Source organism: Furipterus horrens, unplaced genomic scaffold (assembly GCF_987537825.1).
Source record: "Furipterus horrens unplaced genomic scaffold, mFurHor1.1.pri manual_scaffold_1, whole genome shotgun sequence".
In the NCBI taxonomy this organism is placed as follows: Eukaryota; Metazoa; Chordata; class Mammalia; order Chiroptera; family Furipteridae; genus Furipterus; species Furipterus horrens.
This window is the reverse complement of record NW_028327171.1, coordinates 31,122,720-31,138,400: the sequence shown is the minus strand read 5'-3', so window position 1 is coordinate 31,138,400 and position 15,681 is coordinate 31,122,720. Positions and strand designations below refer to the sequence as shown.

General features: G+C 36.7%; 1 protein-coding gene across 1 annotated transcript in view; it reads left to right on the top strand.

The window, feature by feature from the left end:
* WDR49 (WD repeat domain 49) overlaps positions 1–15,681 on the top strand; it is a 131,510-nt gene that overhangs the window by 104,502 nt on the left and 11,327 nt on the right. Inside the window, exons 16-17 of the mRNA XM_090273497.1 lie at positions 6,564–6,673; positions 8,464–8,610. Coding sequence (XP_090129623.1) covers positions 6,564–6,673; positions 8,464–8,610 — 257 coding nt within the window. The remainder of the gene's footprint in view (positions 1–6,563; positions 6,674–8,463; positions 8,611–15,681) is intronic.

Sequence of the window (15,681 nt, the reverse complement as noted above, 5' to 3'; positions counted from 1 at the left end):
TTTATTCATTGTATTTTCTTTTATATAATGAACAAATTTTTACCATATGCATATTTAACTTTTTTTTTAGGATTTTAGAAAAATTGCACAAAAAATACAGTTTCTACATATGCCACCTCACCACCGAGTATCTTGCATTAGTGTGGTACATTTTTTATAATTGATGAGCCAATATTGATACTTTATTAATAACTGAAGTCCACAGTTTACATTAAGGGAGTACAGTTGTAGGTTCTTTGATAACCCCACTCAGGGATCTCAGCACGTTTCCAGATCAGTCTACTCTTTGACCAGTCTCCTGTGGCTCTATGCCACCAGCTGAGGTTACCTTTGGAAATATACATCACAGTGTTTTTCTGTTATAGTTCCTGTGCATAGGCAGGCTTTCACTCTTGCACAACTCCTCTTGGGTTAACTTCTGCTTGGCCAATAGGAAACTTACTCATCCTTGCCACACCAACTGTTCCCTGGTTGTCCCCTCTAATCCTGCTCACCTGGGTAGCTCCAGCACAACATTTTGCCTGTAGACTTTTTCAGGAATTAATGAACCACTGGTCTACTGTGTCTCTCTAATGATTTCCGCAGATAGCACCCATTATAATCTTTGACTGATCTATGTGAAGGGAAGCTAGAACTCAAGGGGAAACTTCCCTCTACTCACCTGGGAGTGGGCCTCAGGCACACCAACTTTCTCATCTCCTGTCTTATGTTATTGCATCTATGATCTGTTTATATCCTAGAATGGTGGTTGGTCTGGGTGTCACCAGGTTGGTTTGGGAACTACCTCACTTAGGAACATGGGATACTTTTTACCTCAACTAATTATTTTGCTTTCAGACCTTTTGGACTTCTGTCGACAGGCAAATAGAAGAAAAAAATCCCTTTTAAACTTTCTGTTACACTAAATTACACTTTGATATTTGTTCTTCTATTTCTTTGAATTATGGCTTGCTAAAATGTCAAGTGGCATTTTACTTTCAGGCAGAATGATCTTTTCAATTTAGAAATATAGCATGACCAATCTTGTACAATAATAGAATCCTGAGAATGGAAGGACTTTTGCTATGACAAAATACCCCACCCAGCTGTCCAACTCAATTTTATAGATCAGGAAATAAAGTTGCCCAGGATAACACAGATAGCTCATTGTTTTTCTTCCTGTCACACCCCTAAAAGAGTAAAAGCAAGTATTATAGGTTCCTGTTTAAGAGTACTTCAGCAAATATCTTCATTTCCCCTTCCTTGTGACAAACTCAGCTTTTGTTTTTTTAATGGACCTTTCCTTAAAGTTTAAAATGAGCAATTTGAACTGTTTACTTCTTCCTTGACTTCCATCTCACCTTATTACATTTCCTATTGGTGCACGACACTCTGTGTTATGAAACTTAGTGCTGACATGTAGGTTTTAAAATTCACAGGTTTCTTTTAAAATGAGAGCTTTCTATTCTGCCTGATTGACTAGGTGGACAGCAGGGTGATCTTCTCACCTTGGTTGTAAGTGTCTGTAGGCTTTGGGAGAAATTTCCAGCTGTAAGAAGCAAAGTTATCACTACTGTATTGTGTCTTGTCAAATTACAGTACATCAAGAAATAAAAATTTATGCCTTTATATAATTTAGCTGACTGGATTGAAATAATTTTAAGACATTTTGTAATGAGATAGTACAGAATAATGTCACTTAAGAATTATTGAACAAATTGAAAAAAAAAAGGTTAAAAACATATCCCCGTCAGGCATTTCCCTCAATTCTCCCAGGAAGTCTGTGTGGAAAACATACAGGTGCAATGTCAATGTCAATGTAAAATGTTTTTCATGGCCTCCACCCAATACTGAGGACATTACAGATTATTGTTTCCCAAAGAATATATTATTCTAAAGAATGTGCTGTTTTCCTAATCAGATTAGTAAATCCAAGGAGAAAAACCATGCCAGTTCTTGTCTATAAACAAAAACATGAAAGAAATACGTAAAAGGATTTAAAGAGGTGAAAGGGGGAAAAGTGCTTTCGGTGGGAGTATGTTTAGATGGAGGGGTGAAACAGTAAGAAAGATGGAGAAACAAAAACTGTGTCCTCATTTTAACCCCTAAGATTCTTTTCCCAGGATAAAAACCTTGGCATATATTATCTTCTGGTTTATATGTAAGTATCAGTTTCCCATAGTACTTTGGATATTTTATAATATTATGTCTGAGAAGTACGTCAGTGGTAAAATGTCATCTTCCATTTAAGCTCTGGGGAGATGAAGATGAATATAGAGTTTAAGAGGATAAAGAAGTCTTAATGCTAAGTTAACAATTGAGACAGAGATATGAATTTTACCTTTCCTTAGGTTTTGCAAAAATCTTACTACTATTAGAAAATGAAAAAAGAAGAAGAAATAAATTACAGGATAAAACAGGCAGCAAAAACTACAGTAGACATGCATTTTTCTTAACTTATGTTAATATTTAGTTTATGAAATCACAAATTAATCTAGAAAAAATAGATAAAATAATTTAGAAAATATAACGTCAGGATATTTTAATATAAGAATAATAAATGTTCATTAGGGGAAAATTTGGAGTAAAAATAAGCAAGAAGAAGATGAAAGAAATCACCAATTGCTAACACTCTCCAGGCTTGTTCTGGGTGTACTTATGCAAATAAATAAATGTGCAATTTATAAAAATGAGTTAGTATACATAATTTATAACCTGTTTTATCACTCAAAAATACACAGCAAGCTCATTTCTGTATTTTTAATATGAATGTCCACAGACATCAACATTCATTAATAATTCCCTGAGAGAGTTTCATGTGGCTTTTTAAACATTCTTTTCAAACATTTAGGCTGATTACAAATTTTAACTGGGTAAACATTTCTTTAAATACCTTCATGTGCACTTGTTAAAGTACTCAGCTGAGTTCACCATTAGAATAAATTATTTGAAGTGGAGTTGCTGAATCAAAAGGATTAAAGGCTGTTGGGTCATCTTGTTAAATCGCTGTCCTGACATGTGGGCTCTCTCTCCAACATAGATGAAAATGGCTGCCTCTGAACCAACATTGCATGTTGTCATTGTCTTAAAAACATTGTCATTACCTTCTTTATTATTTCATATAGCATTTTAAAGTTACTTGTAGAAGTGAATGTTTTTTTCACATGCTTATTAACCTTTAATAATTCAATAATTGAGTTGAGAGATGTATTAGAAGTCTACAAAACTAACTCCTGGGCACCCTAAAGAGAAGCATATCCCAGCCTCCTTCAGAATAATTGCAATGGGATGAACTCACCATTTCACATGCATCACTGTTATTAACCACTCTTTACTTTAGAATGACTCTAATGTTAGGTCAAAACTGTCCCTCTATAGAGGTTTCTGTTATTGATCTTTATTCTTATTCTAGGACAATGAAGAGCAAGTCTTTTCTACCTCCTTTTATCTACAACTTTTCCTTTGGCTATCATAGAAATGTTTTTAGTGAGGATCAGGTTAATTATTAGAAATCAAAAATTAAAAAATCAGGTAGGAAATGAAACAGAAATTTCCAATAATTTTTAAGTAAGTTTATGTAAGGCAGAAGATACAGTTAAAATTAATATTTTTAGATATGTGAACTAATTATGATCTTCTAAATTGTGTATTATTTTAATGAGGGAACTGATATTTAATATTATTTATATGCTATTGATTATCTAATTATTCCACCAATAGATCTTATGTGAGAAATTAAATTGGAAAATTTATAGACATCTGTAAGAGAAAAATACACAAAACATTAAAATATCATTTAAAATCAGGTCTTAAGTGACATAAAACACTTGGAGGATTGACAGTCTACCTTTACCAACAATCCATGACAATAACTATCATACATCCATGTATGACAAATTAAAGCAAACAAAAGTTTATGCAATTTTTGAAACTTAAGTCTTAAAAATACTTGCACAACAAATTATTATTTTTGTAAGTGCTGTATATCCTTTTTTTTTTTTTGTCTAATCATTCCCAGGAGTATTGTAGCTGGCTGCAGGCACTACTCTAGGGATCTTCACTTTCATTTAATACCTAGTAGGGCCCTGGGGATTTATCACATATCATTTCTCACTTCTATGGCCAGAACAAATAGACAAGAGGTCAGTTAGAGCCTTTCCTTCTCATAGAACTGATGGCAAGGCTACCAGAGCACATAGCAGGCCTGCTTTCCTGCATCACCATGTAAGATATGTTTGCAAAACATTTTAAACACTAAGCTCTTTATTACATTCTTTTGCTTCTTTGTCTTTATCCATGAAAACTATTGGACTTTTAGGAATATTTACCTCTCTCTAGTTCTCTGTATATTTTTATACTAACCAGTCTCCCAAATGTCAGATGTCTACGGAAAAGAAGCAGTAGTTGGCCTCTGAATGTGAAGTTATAGCTACAGTCCGGTTGTCACAGAACTGCCCTTTGCCTTGGAGCTTTATTGGTACAGCCGCGTTTCCTAGGCAGTCATCTGCATGTGCAATTTGCTCCCATTCTCTGGAGATTCTCTGCTACCCTCTGCCTACTTCTCTCCCTCTGTGTATTAAATTCCTCAGTGAAGATAAGCAAAGTTTTTTGTTTTATACAAAAGATATTTGATTTGAATACCATTGGATGAGAAAGCAAATGGTCTAAAAGCAGGAAATAGTTTAGGCTGTTTGGGGAAAAACGAGATTTGGTATTAACTAGTCCGAAGATAGACCTCACTACTTCTAAGCCTCCTTCAACTTTTTATACCCTAATTTGTTTCAAAACTATTTTTCTGGAAGAAAAATTTTAACCTAATATCTACAAGGTCTTACTACCTCATACTCTAACTTTCCTGAATCCACCATTAATTTCTCACTGTTACAGATTCTTTTATCCTCTTTAAAAAAAATTAATTAATTTTTTAGAGAGAGGGGAAGGGAGGGAGAAAGAGAAGAGAAACATTGATCAGTTGCCTCTTGTACACATCCCGACCTGGGACCTGACCTGAGACTGAACCCTCAACCCAGGCATGTGGCTTAACCAGGAATCAAACCAGTGATTTTTCGCTTCATGGGTAGATACCCAACCAACTGAGGGCTCTTTTGCCATCTTGAAATGATTCTCTAATGATGCCATCATTCTTCTCTTCAAAGCCCAGATACTGGCTAAACATTATGTTCTTATTCATAGGAGATGGCATATTGTAAGGGAGGCCATTCCAGTGTGTACTTAGGGGGAAAAACTGCAACCTGTCCTCAAAGAGTCCTCTCTGTAATTCAACCACTCTTTATTATAGAATGGCTCTAACGTTATGTCAAATTGATCCTTTTGTAGAGGTCTGTTTCATTGACCTTTATGCTTATTTTAGAACAATAAAGAGCAAATCTTTTCTATCCACTTTTATCTACAAATATTTTGGATGGCAAAGAGTTCCTAAAGAAAAAACAATCTATAATTCAAAAAAACAAAACAAACAACAACAAAAAAAACCTTATGTAGATACACCCCCAATCAAGGAAGTAGAGTTCCCCTCCCCATCCCCCTTTGGGCATAGGCGATACTTAGAAACTTGCTTCCAGAGAGGGCTGTACAGAAGGGAAGGGAAAAATAACTTTTAAAAGCCAGTGCAGAAACTCGGCAAACATCACCCCTTGGCCAGGTGATGAGGTGAACATCGACAACCGTTGTCAGGCTGATAGCATGTTCCCCTGATAAGATGTGATGAGAATAGTGCTCATCTTGTTGCTTTCCTCCCATCAACCCATAACCCCCTCTAACCTTAAGAAAAATGTCAGAAAAATCAAAATTGAGGGACATTCTATAAAAACTATGACAAGTATTCCTCAAAACTTCCAAGGTCATAAAAAACAAGGAAAGTCTGAGAAACTGTCATATGCCAGAACAAACTAAAGAGTCAGATTTTTGACAATGAAATTTGTAGCTGTTAAGGTTGAGGTCTAAGACAATGAGTATTAAATATATTGGAGACCATTTCTTGTTTTCTGACCAGCATTATATACAACCATATCATGATTTCACTCTGTGTTTTAATGATAAAACTTTTTTTTCCATTGGAATCAAGCTAATCTAAAATTTTCTTATAGATTTGTATGACAGTCCTCAAAAACACTGAATTTTCCTGAATTTTGTGCACCATAAGCAAAGATACAGGTCTGACATAGGATAAAAGAGTTTTTGCTATATTCCACTGATTATCTCATATAATGGGCACACAGGGCAAGCATATTGTGTTTTTTTATCAGTTTTCTCCTGCATGGCTTTTTCTCTGACCCACCAGTTGTTACAAGAACAGCATCTTTGCTTTAACTTTCCTCTCGGCCTCTCTAGCTCTTACCATTTTGTATTATTACATGGCTAGCAGGCATTTTATTCAATGATTTGGCTTGTTCAGTGCAAACAAATGTCACTACTTAGGTCTACAGAATAGATTTTTTTTGGTCAAAGTTTATATATATATATATATATATATATATATATATATATATATATATATATATCAAGGAAGTGTATGTTCATTCTTTGTGGTTAATGTTATTTAATCAAAAATTATTTTCTTCCAGCGTCAGATCATCAGAAGTCACACATTTAGGTATGAAATATAAGGAAAAAAATATATATAAGAAGAAAGCACATAACCTTTACAATGGTGAAGTTATACACAAACCACCCGGTAAGTAATTACCATTGATGTATTTTTATAGTGTTATTTTATTGATTGATATGAATAAGATAAGTAGCTACTCTGTGTACAGGAACATTGGTATTCCTTAATAAACTTGAAAGTAAAGTCTTGTGATTCCCACTTAACAAAGGAGAAAAGTGAGACTAAGAGGCATTAAGTGACTTGTTCAAGGCAGCACAGTGTACAAGCAGCGGAAGTGTAAGATCTAAACCAGGAAAAACCTGTAAGGTGCCCACTATAGTTCCTCAAATAGAGCTGACACAGAACGTTAATTCTTTCCCCTAAGTATTCAAGAGATGAAAATGAGTAAACACTAATTTTTGCTCTCAGGAAGCCCAAAGCCACACAGAATAATGCATCAAGTTTAGTTATTGACTGACTAGAAGAAGAATTATAAAAAAACTAATGGAAAAAAAACCATTATTATACTTAAGTGTATTGTTTAGAAGTGTAGCGAGAATTCCCGAAGCTTCATCATATAATAAGACTAATCTTTGTTTCAACTTATGTCCAAGGGAAAACTGTGCTTTCATAAAGCAGATACTTTAATTTTAGAATTTGTGTTGAAATTTTGCTGTTAAAAGTTAATTATTTGTTAATATTTAATGCACATTTACAAACTGATCTACTCTACAGGATTTTTGTGTCATGATTATAAGAAATATTACATGCAAAGTACTTAGAACAGTGCCTGGCATATTATAGAAACTCAGTTCAATTTTATTAGCAATATTATTGTTATTATGATTATCATTATACCCTGGAGCTTGACCTTTGGAGTGAAACATACTTGAGCTTAAGTCCAAGGTCTCCTGTTTACCAGCTATGTAAATCCTTTTATCTGTCAGAAGGGCATAATGATAGTTTACAGGTTGTGAAGATTTCTCCTTTGGTTTGACATAACACATTGTTTCTCAAACCTTGCTCCCGGGCTTAGCAGCTCAGCATCACTGGGAACTCAGAAATGTGAAAGTTGGGGTCCCATCCCTGCCCTACTAAATAAGAAATGGAGTGATGCACAGTCATTTATGCTTTAACCAGCCCCCAGCCCTGGGTGATTATGAAACCTGGCAAGGTGTGAGGGCCACTGCCGTAGCACAGGACCAGTATTAGTTCACTTTTCCTAGATACTGAGCCACCACTGTGAGGAAAGCATCCTTCCCACCTTCGCAGGCCTAACAATCAGACAAACATGAAATCATATCTTGAATTAAGCTTTTGTAGAAAAAAAAAAGAAAAAAATTTTTTTTACTTTGTCCAAGACTCTGTGTTTAATTAGGAGTGTGACTAAAGGAGCCTTCCTTCCCATCACCTTGTTGCATGCATCATAAATACAATATCACAGCCCTGGTTTCCATGTTAGCAAAATGAAAAAGTACCTGTGAATCCAGACATTTAGAGAGGTTGTTTAATTAAATGCCTAAAAAGTAGATTTTCTGTTACAAAGGATACAATTTTCTAATAGATAAAAGAGAAACTGGAGCTTTTCCCAAACTGTAGAATACTCATTTTCAAGGGGAAATAGCAAAAGAATACAAAATAAAAAATAAATGAATGGGGGAGCCTTGAGTTGCTTTTGGTCCCTTTGAATGACAGGACCACAGATTTGTTGTGAACAGCTGTGTTTATAGGGTCTGCTGATGGCAGCAGCTGTACCAGCTGAGGAATAGGAAGGGTAAATTTTTAAAAACTAACTTGGAAATGTGTTGGTTCCTTTGGAGGAATTAATGACATTGTACTTTCATTTCTATCTTGCCCTAAAACCTGCTGCTGCGAAGGCGTATTTAGGTCGTTAAACCTCGGAGCCCTGAAAGAGCTGCCTGCAGTGAATAAACCGGCTTTTCTTCTAGACCCTGAGAAATACTTTAGGGAAGAGCCAGAGGAGGAGTGTCCCCAAATTCCAGAGGACCCATCACTTTCTGAGAGTAAGTCCGCAGCCATTCTACACTTCTACCGTCTCTCCCCATGAAACTCAGCCAATTAGAAAAATAAAACAGAAACACATGAAAGGAACACACGTATGCTGTGTAGGCTGCAGTGCAATGAAGTCTGGCTTGACTGCTAAGATTTATAGCTCAGCTGCTGATCTGAGCTTTCAGAAAGGACAGCCAACAGGCTGGGATACGGAAAAAGAGTACTTTTATTTTGTCACTTTTCTCAAGTCAGAATGCCATGAAGATGTGTTATGAGTTGCCATGGATGGGAAGCCCTCCCTTCACGTAATCTTAATTTTCAAAACTGATACCTGAGAGACATCACGAGACTGCTTTAGAACAGAATCTCTGACACTTTGGTTTTGTTCTTTGCATGTAAAACAATATAAATAGAGGCTACTTGACATGTATTGTCTTAGAGACTGCCAGCTGCAGAGCTGGGCAGTAGGACGAGAGGACAAGGAAGCTGAACTTCGGAAATGTAAATGAATGATCTCTCAAGATTTGGAAACATTATGTGTAAAAGAAGGCTTTGTTTTTCAGACTGTCACGGGCCGCTGAGTTTCTAAGATTTTGAAGAATAATTTCTGTACAAAAATGCTACCCATAAATAGGAGTTGACAGCGGGAGTAGATAGCACAGCCTGACTCTCAGTGAGGCCCTCAGAAAGCATATGGGCACTGCAGGGAGCTCATTTAAAATAATTAATGAAAAGTACAAGTTTTGACTTGTAATCATCAAAAGATTAGAACTTCACTCAAACCATCTCCTGAGACCTGTGGTTTCTAAACTTTATACATCCTCCAAGATGGGGATTCAGCATCATCCTTGAGAAATAATAACCCTGTAGGAGGTGAGTGTTTCTTCATGTCCACACTTGAGGAAGCTCAGGGCTCTTGTCTCTGAAGGGTTCCCTATGGAAAGGGAGAACAGCTGGCCAACATTTTTTTTTTTTAATTCCGCTTGTGAGCAAGGTACAGTTGTCATTTCTCTTCGCCAGAATTTCCACTCCAAGTATTATCACTTTGTTTGCCTGTTCCCAGGGTTTCTCTTTTCTATGTCTATAATCATTTCTTTGCTCTCCTGTGGGTCATCTATGGCTTCTGCTCATTCCTTTTAAAACCATGAATCCATAAAGGTTAAAGCTCTAAATAACTATTAGTGCACCTCACATGGCTTTCAGTCTATCATCCTATTGGTTTTTCCCCAGGGTGATTCATCCTGAAGAAGAAATGTGAGGAGGGCTAATCTTGTCCTCCTGAGTCACAGACAGAAGAGAACCTAGGGAACAAGCAGTTAGAAAGCTTCAGAAAGCTAGGACAAAGAGTAAAGACTGTTGAGACGCAGAACTCGCACATGGGAGGAAACTGGGATGGAGCCGGGAGTCAGAACTGAGCAGGGAGCATTTGCAAGCCGGAGAGCAGGAAGTCGGAGAGCTCAGCAGCCAGGGCAGCCAGCACCTCCCCTCAGCCCTGTGCATGCCTATTTATGTGAGGAACCGTGTACATCCTCCTCCATCCACAGATGGGTTCTCCTGATGCGCAGGGAGAACGTGTGTGGGCGGTGGGGCAGAGGGCTGGAAGGAAACACCTAAAATCCTAAAAGAATCTAATACGTTTTCAAAAAGAAATATATTTTCTCCTGGATATTTTAATTTTAAAATTTTCTGTAATTTCCATACAGTTTTGGGAAAATTTTTTTTTTCTCTATTGCTTTTTAAATTTTTTCTTCAGGTTTTCTTCTTTTTAAAATTTTTCTTCAGGTTTTCTTCCTTTGCCTTCTCTACAAATGAAAATAGTTCCTTTTTATCTAACATTTCACCAACTTGAGGGAGAGACAGAAGCACGCTATTGAGGATAACAGAATGTATGACACATGACTTCACAGATGAGGTCTTACTGAAGGACTAAGAGGAAGCCAGGTCAACTCTGGTTCAGGCATAGGAGGGAATTCAGAGTGAGGTAACATCTGAGTTGGGACTTTGAATGAGTAGAAGTTCAAAGGGTGAAAGAAGGGAACAGAAAGTTAATGTCAAGGAAATAATGTAAAAAAAGACACATCGGGAATGAGGCAGGACGAAGTCCAAACGACTCCAAGGTGGCTGCTGTGTCAGTTGAGTCTGGAATGGGTTGAGTTTTAAGTACTGCTGTGCTATTTAGAAATAAAGGTCTGGAGGATGTAAGAAGATTGTCGCATGCTTTGTGTAATAATATGCATCAAGTCTTCAACCAGCTGATATTGGAATAATGTTTGCTACCTTTCCTAAGGTAGATATTGAACGTCTTCTCTGAGCTTGACCCTGGACTGGATGCTGGAGACACAGGGCTAACACACAGAGGCCTAGCCTTCAAAAATCTTGAGGACTAGTTGGAGAAATAGATTTGAAAGATTGTGTTTTACAACAAGGACTATGATAGAGATAAGCACCACCTAGTAGAGACAGAGACTACATGGAGATTCACAGGTGGTTTTTGCAGAGAAACCAAATTATGCCTGAATTGGATATTAAATGCTAAGTTGGTTTTACTCAGATAAGAAGAAAGGGGGGTGATATTTCTGGCAAAGGAGTGGCATATACAAATGCAGTGTGGTATGAGTAACAAGGTGTGCTAAGGGGGTTAGATACACATAGTCCCTAATAGCTGGGGTCTAGAAAGGGCATGATGAGAATTAAGGCTAGACAGGTAAATGGGGGCCAGATCATAGAGCACTTAATTTACTGTGTGCTAAGAACCTTGGTATTTATTTTACCAGAACTGAGGAAACATCAGAATGTTTTAATCAAATATTATTAATTACTCCATTTTATGTCTTCTATTAATTCTTTATTTTTTATATCTCTTTGTTTTATTCTTCTAGTGATTAGAGGTTACAATATTCTTTCTTGTGCTCTTTATTTCTTCTTGTGGTAAGGGTTTTCTTCTGACGTTTTAGTCTTAAGAATTTTCTACAATTTTTCTTATAATGTCATGCTGCTGATGAGTAATATTTTCAGCTTCTATGTGTCTTAAATATGCATTTATTTTATTTTGACTTTGGAAGGATATTTTCACTGGGTTTACAACTCTAGATAACAGGATTTTTTAAAATTTCAACTCCTGAAAGATTTTGTCCCATTGTTTCCTTGCTCCCATAGTCCTTTTAAAAACCGAGCTCTTAATATTATTATTGCTTCTTTGAATATAGTATCTTTATTTTTTCTGGCTGATTTAAAGGTTTTTCTCTTTATCCTTCATTTTCATGAGTTTTATCATGATAGGTATAAATATATTTTTATTTGTACTTATACTGCTTGGGGTGTTAGGAATTCTTGAATACAACTTTCTTCACTTTTGGACAATTCTCAGCCATTATCTTTTAAAATATTGTTTCTTTTCTATTCCCACTGTCCTCTGCTTCTAGGATTGCAATTACACACATTAGGTTTTCAATATCACAAATGTTCTCTATGTTCTTCTCCTTCCATTTTATTTGCTCTCTGGGCTTCATTTTTTACTAAACAATTTATTTTTGATTTTAGAGAGACAGAGGAAGGGGGGAGGGAGAGAGAGAGAGAGAAATCTATTTGTTGTTCCACTTACTTATGCATTCATTGGTTGATTTTTGTATGTGCCCTGACTGGAGCTCAAACCTGCAACCTTGGTGTATCAGAAGAATGCTCTAATCAACTAAGTTACTCAGCCAGGCCAGGGCTTCATTCTGGGTATTTTGTATTGGCTTGTCTTTGCATTCAGTAATCCTGTCTTTTCTTTTGCCAGTCTGCTTTTAACCTTTTGTGATCAGTTCCCAATTTCAGTACACACACACACACACACACACACACACACACACACACACGTGTGTATGTATATATATTCAGTTTTATAAAGTCATTTGAACATCTTTTATGTAGTTTGTAATTTTCAGTTGAAATAACTCATGTTTTCATCCAGTTTGTTCCATTTTTTTCTCTGTTTTTAAAAACATCTGTAATAGTAATTTTAAACTCTTGGCCTGCTAACAGCAATATCTACATGATCCTTGTGTCTGCTTCTAATGTCTATGTTTGTTATTGGTAGTATTTTCCTTCTTCTTTGTAAGTCATGTAATTTTGTACCATTTTTATTAAATGACAGAAATTATGTATAAACAATCTATAGATACTGAAATTAATGTTATTTTCTCTCAGAAATACTTTCACCCTATCCTTAGTTTGACAGAGGGCATGATGGCCAAACATGCTAATCCAATTAGAAATTGAGCTTGGTCAGTGCTGGGTTATGCTTTAGTTATTCTTAGTTTACTTCTGATGTCAAATGTCTGTCTGTTTTAGACCTCTCCCTTTAGTGGAATATTGTCTTCTAAGTGCAAAACTGCCAGAAGCCTTTCTTTGCCTCTCCAGTCCAACCCACCACCTCCCACTCCACCCCAGCACTCAGGATGTGTCCTATGGGGAACACTGGCCACAACTATGAAGTTTCTCTAGATTCCAATACATCACACCAACCCACACAGTCATCAAAAGATTTTCTAATTTTACTTTCCCTTAGAATAGTCTCTCTGTCTATGGTAAGCCTGTTTCTCAGAAACACCCAGACATCATAAATCCCCAAGAGGAAAGAAAATATTTAGCAATCTCAGCTCATCTAAGAAGGGTTCTACCACCTGTAGATTTTTAATTCAATAATCTTTTCTTCCACAGCCCTCTGATGGCTTTAAAACTTTATTTCTGTAATTTACCAAATTCTTTTTATCGTTTTTTTTCTTTCCTGGTGCAAAGAATGGCCTGGATTACCTATTAAATCTTATCCAGAAATAAAATTCCTGTTGAAATATTTAAAATGGGAAAGTGACATGACCAGCTTTGCATTTTAGAAAGCTCTCGGGAAACTGTGGAGTGAATGCAGTACAATGAGACTAGATTGAAGGCAGCATGTTAGAGTAGTGGGGACTTGAACCCTCATTTTGCTTTCTTCCAGTTGTCTGTATCTGGATAAATTACATAAGCTATTAAGTCCCAATTTTCTCATCTGCAAAATGGGGGATAGTGATACTTGATCCTTAGAGTTGTATGGGTTAATTTTAACAAAATGACCATCACATACTAAGCATTCATTAAATGGTATATATTATTATTTTGAAGATAAGGAGGTTCCAGAAAGGAAGTACTAATTTGAGAAGTGTTAAGGAAAAACAACTTTAAGGACTATGACCTGGTGAGCTGTGAAGACACGTATGACTATCAGGTTTCTAGCTTGGGCAAATTATGTCAGAAAAGAGACTATTATTAAGAGAGAAAATGCAGGAGAAGAAGGTGGTTTAAAGTTCGTTTTTAGAATATATTGAGATGGAGGTGCCCATGGGACAGCTACCAAGAAAAGCTAACACTTCTCTAAGAAACTGATTGAAGTAGAAAGGAAAGTTAAAGAATAGCAACTAAAGACCAACGACAGTCAAGACAGGCTAATTTTAGAATTAATTTTATTTTTAAATTCACTTTTTTCTGATAATAGATATATAAGCATTATAAACAATTGGCTAGTAAGAAGCAAAGAGAACTTTAAAGAACACAGGAATAGCAGATGTGAAGATTTGAGATAGAGAGACCAAGGAAGATGCATGCCCACCCAGCAGGCAGAACTTGCTGGAAGTCTGCTCTCAGGGGCGCCAGGGGCAGCCATGCACAGGGAGCTGCCGAATCTCAGAACTCACTGCAAAGCCATCACGGGTGTGCAGCGGGGGCTATGCACTGGGGGTGGCACTGGTGGCCTCCTGGGGTATTATGGAAAACCATTCCCTGGGCAGTGCCAGACAGGGGACGCTCTGCTGCAAAGCCACCTGAGAGAGTGACAGTGGAAGCTTCTGGCTCTGGGCTCTGGAGAAGCCATATGTGCTTCGCAGGAGTCTGGAGCTGGAGGAGCTTGGAACTGGGTAAGCCGTGCTGTCAGAGCGTAGTGCTGGAGAAACTACTACAGGAGTCTGGTGACAGGAGCAACCACTTGGAAGAGAAATCCATTTCTTCTTCAGTGTCTCTCCAGTGCCCTCTAGTGACAGAGTTTAACATCACACCCGCGGGCAAAGGAGAAATATTTACAGGACTCTGATCCAGTTATCACTGAGTGACTTTGGAACTTAGGTGCAATACATTGATAACTGGCAAAGTATCATTTACCTGGATCTTCATGCCTCTCCCCCACTCCGGTTTCTTTACATTATTTTGTAAACTTTGAAATCGCAGTCATTATTTCTACTAAGTTATAAAGTGGGCTACAGCTGTCTTTTGGGAGAATTTCTGTTTATAGAAGGAATAAAAGTTGGAACACTCAAAGCAATAAAAGTGTAAAGGCAAACGTTTAAGCATAAGCCTGGCTTCAAATCAAGACTCTCCAACTTGCTAGGTATTTGACCTTGAGCAGGTCAATCAAACTCTCCGTGCCTTAGTTTCTTCAACAACAAATGGGAATCATGTTAGATACCATTCTCATAATGTTGTGATGAACATTAAATGAATAATCTGTGTGATGGCCTTAGCACAGGGCCTGACAGCTAATAAGAGTTTGATGCATTTTCTTTATTGATACTCTTTTATTATTATTATTTCCCTAAACAGCTCTATGGTATAGGAAATGTCATTGTCCCTATTGTTCTATATAAAAAGTTGATGGCACTCTGTGACACAGACATAAAAAGTCTGTGGCAGAGGCATAAAGAGTTTAAGTAACTTACATAGTGTCACATAGCTAATAAAAGGGATCCTAAATGAGAAATTGCCATATATTTAATATTTCTAGCTGCAGCCTTCCTTGTTCAAATACTGTACAAATGATATTCTCTAGGCAGCCTACGCTTATGCTGATTTCTAAAATCAACCATTTTACTATAATAGTATCTATTTTATCACTTTTATTTAAAATTGTTCATTTTGTTTTCAATATAATACTGCTCCATTTGAAAACTGTTATTACAAAAGAGAACTTAAAAAACCTCAATTACTAATATATCCACTCCACCCTACCATTACAGAGTGTTTCTTAAGTCCTTACACTGCATTTTGCACACATTCCTGCAGTCTCCATAATTACA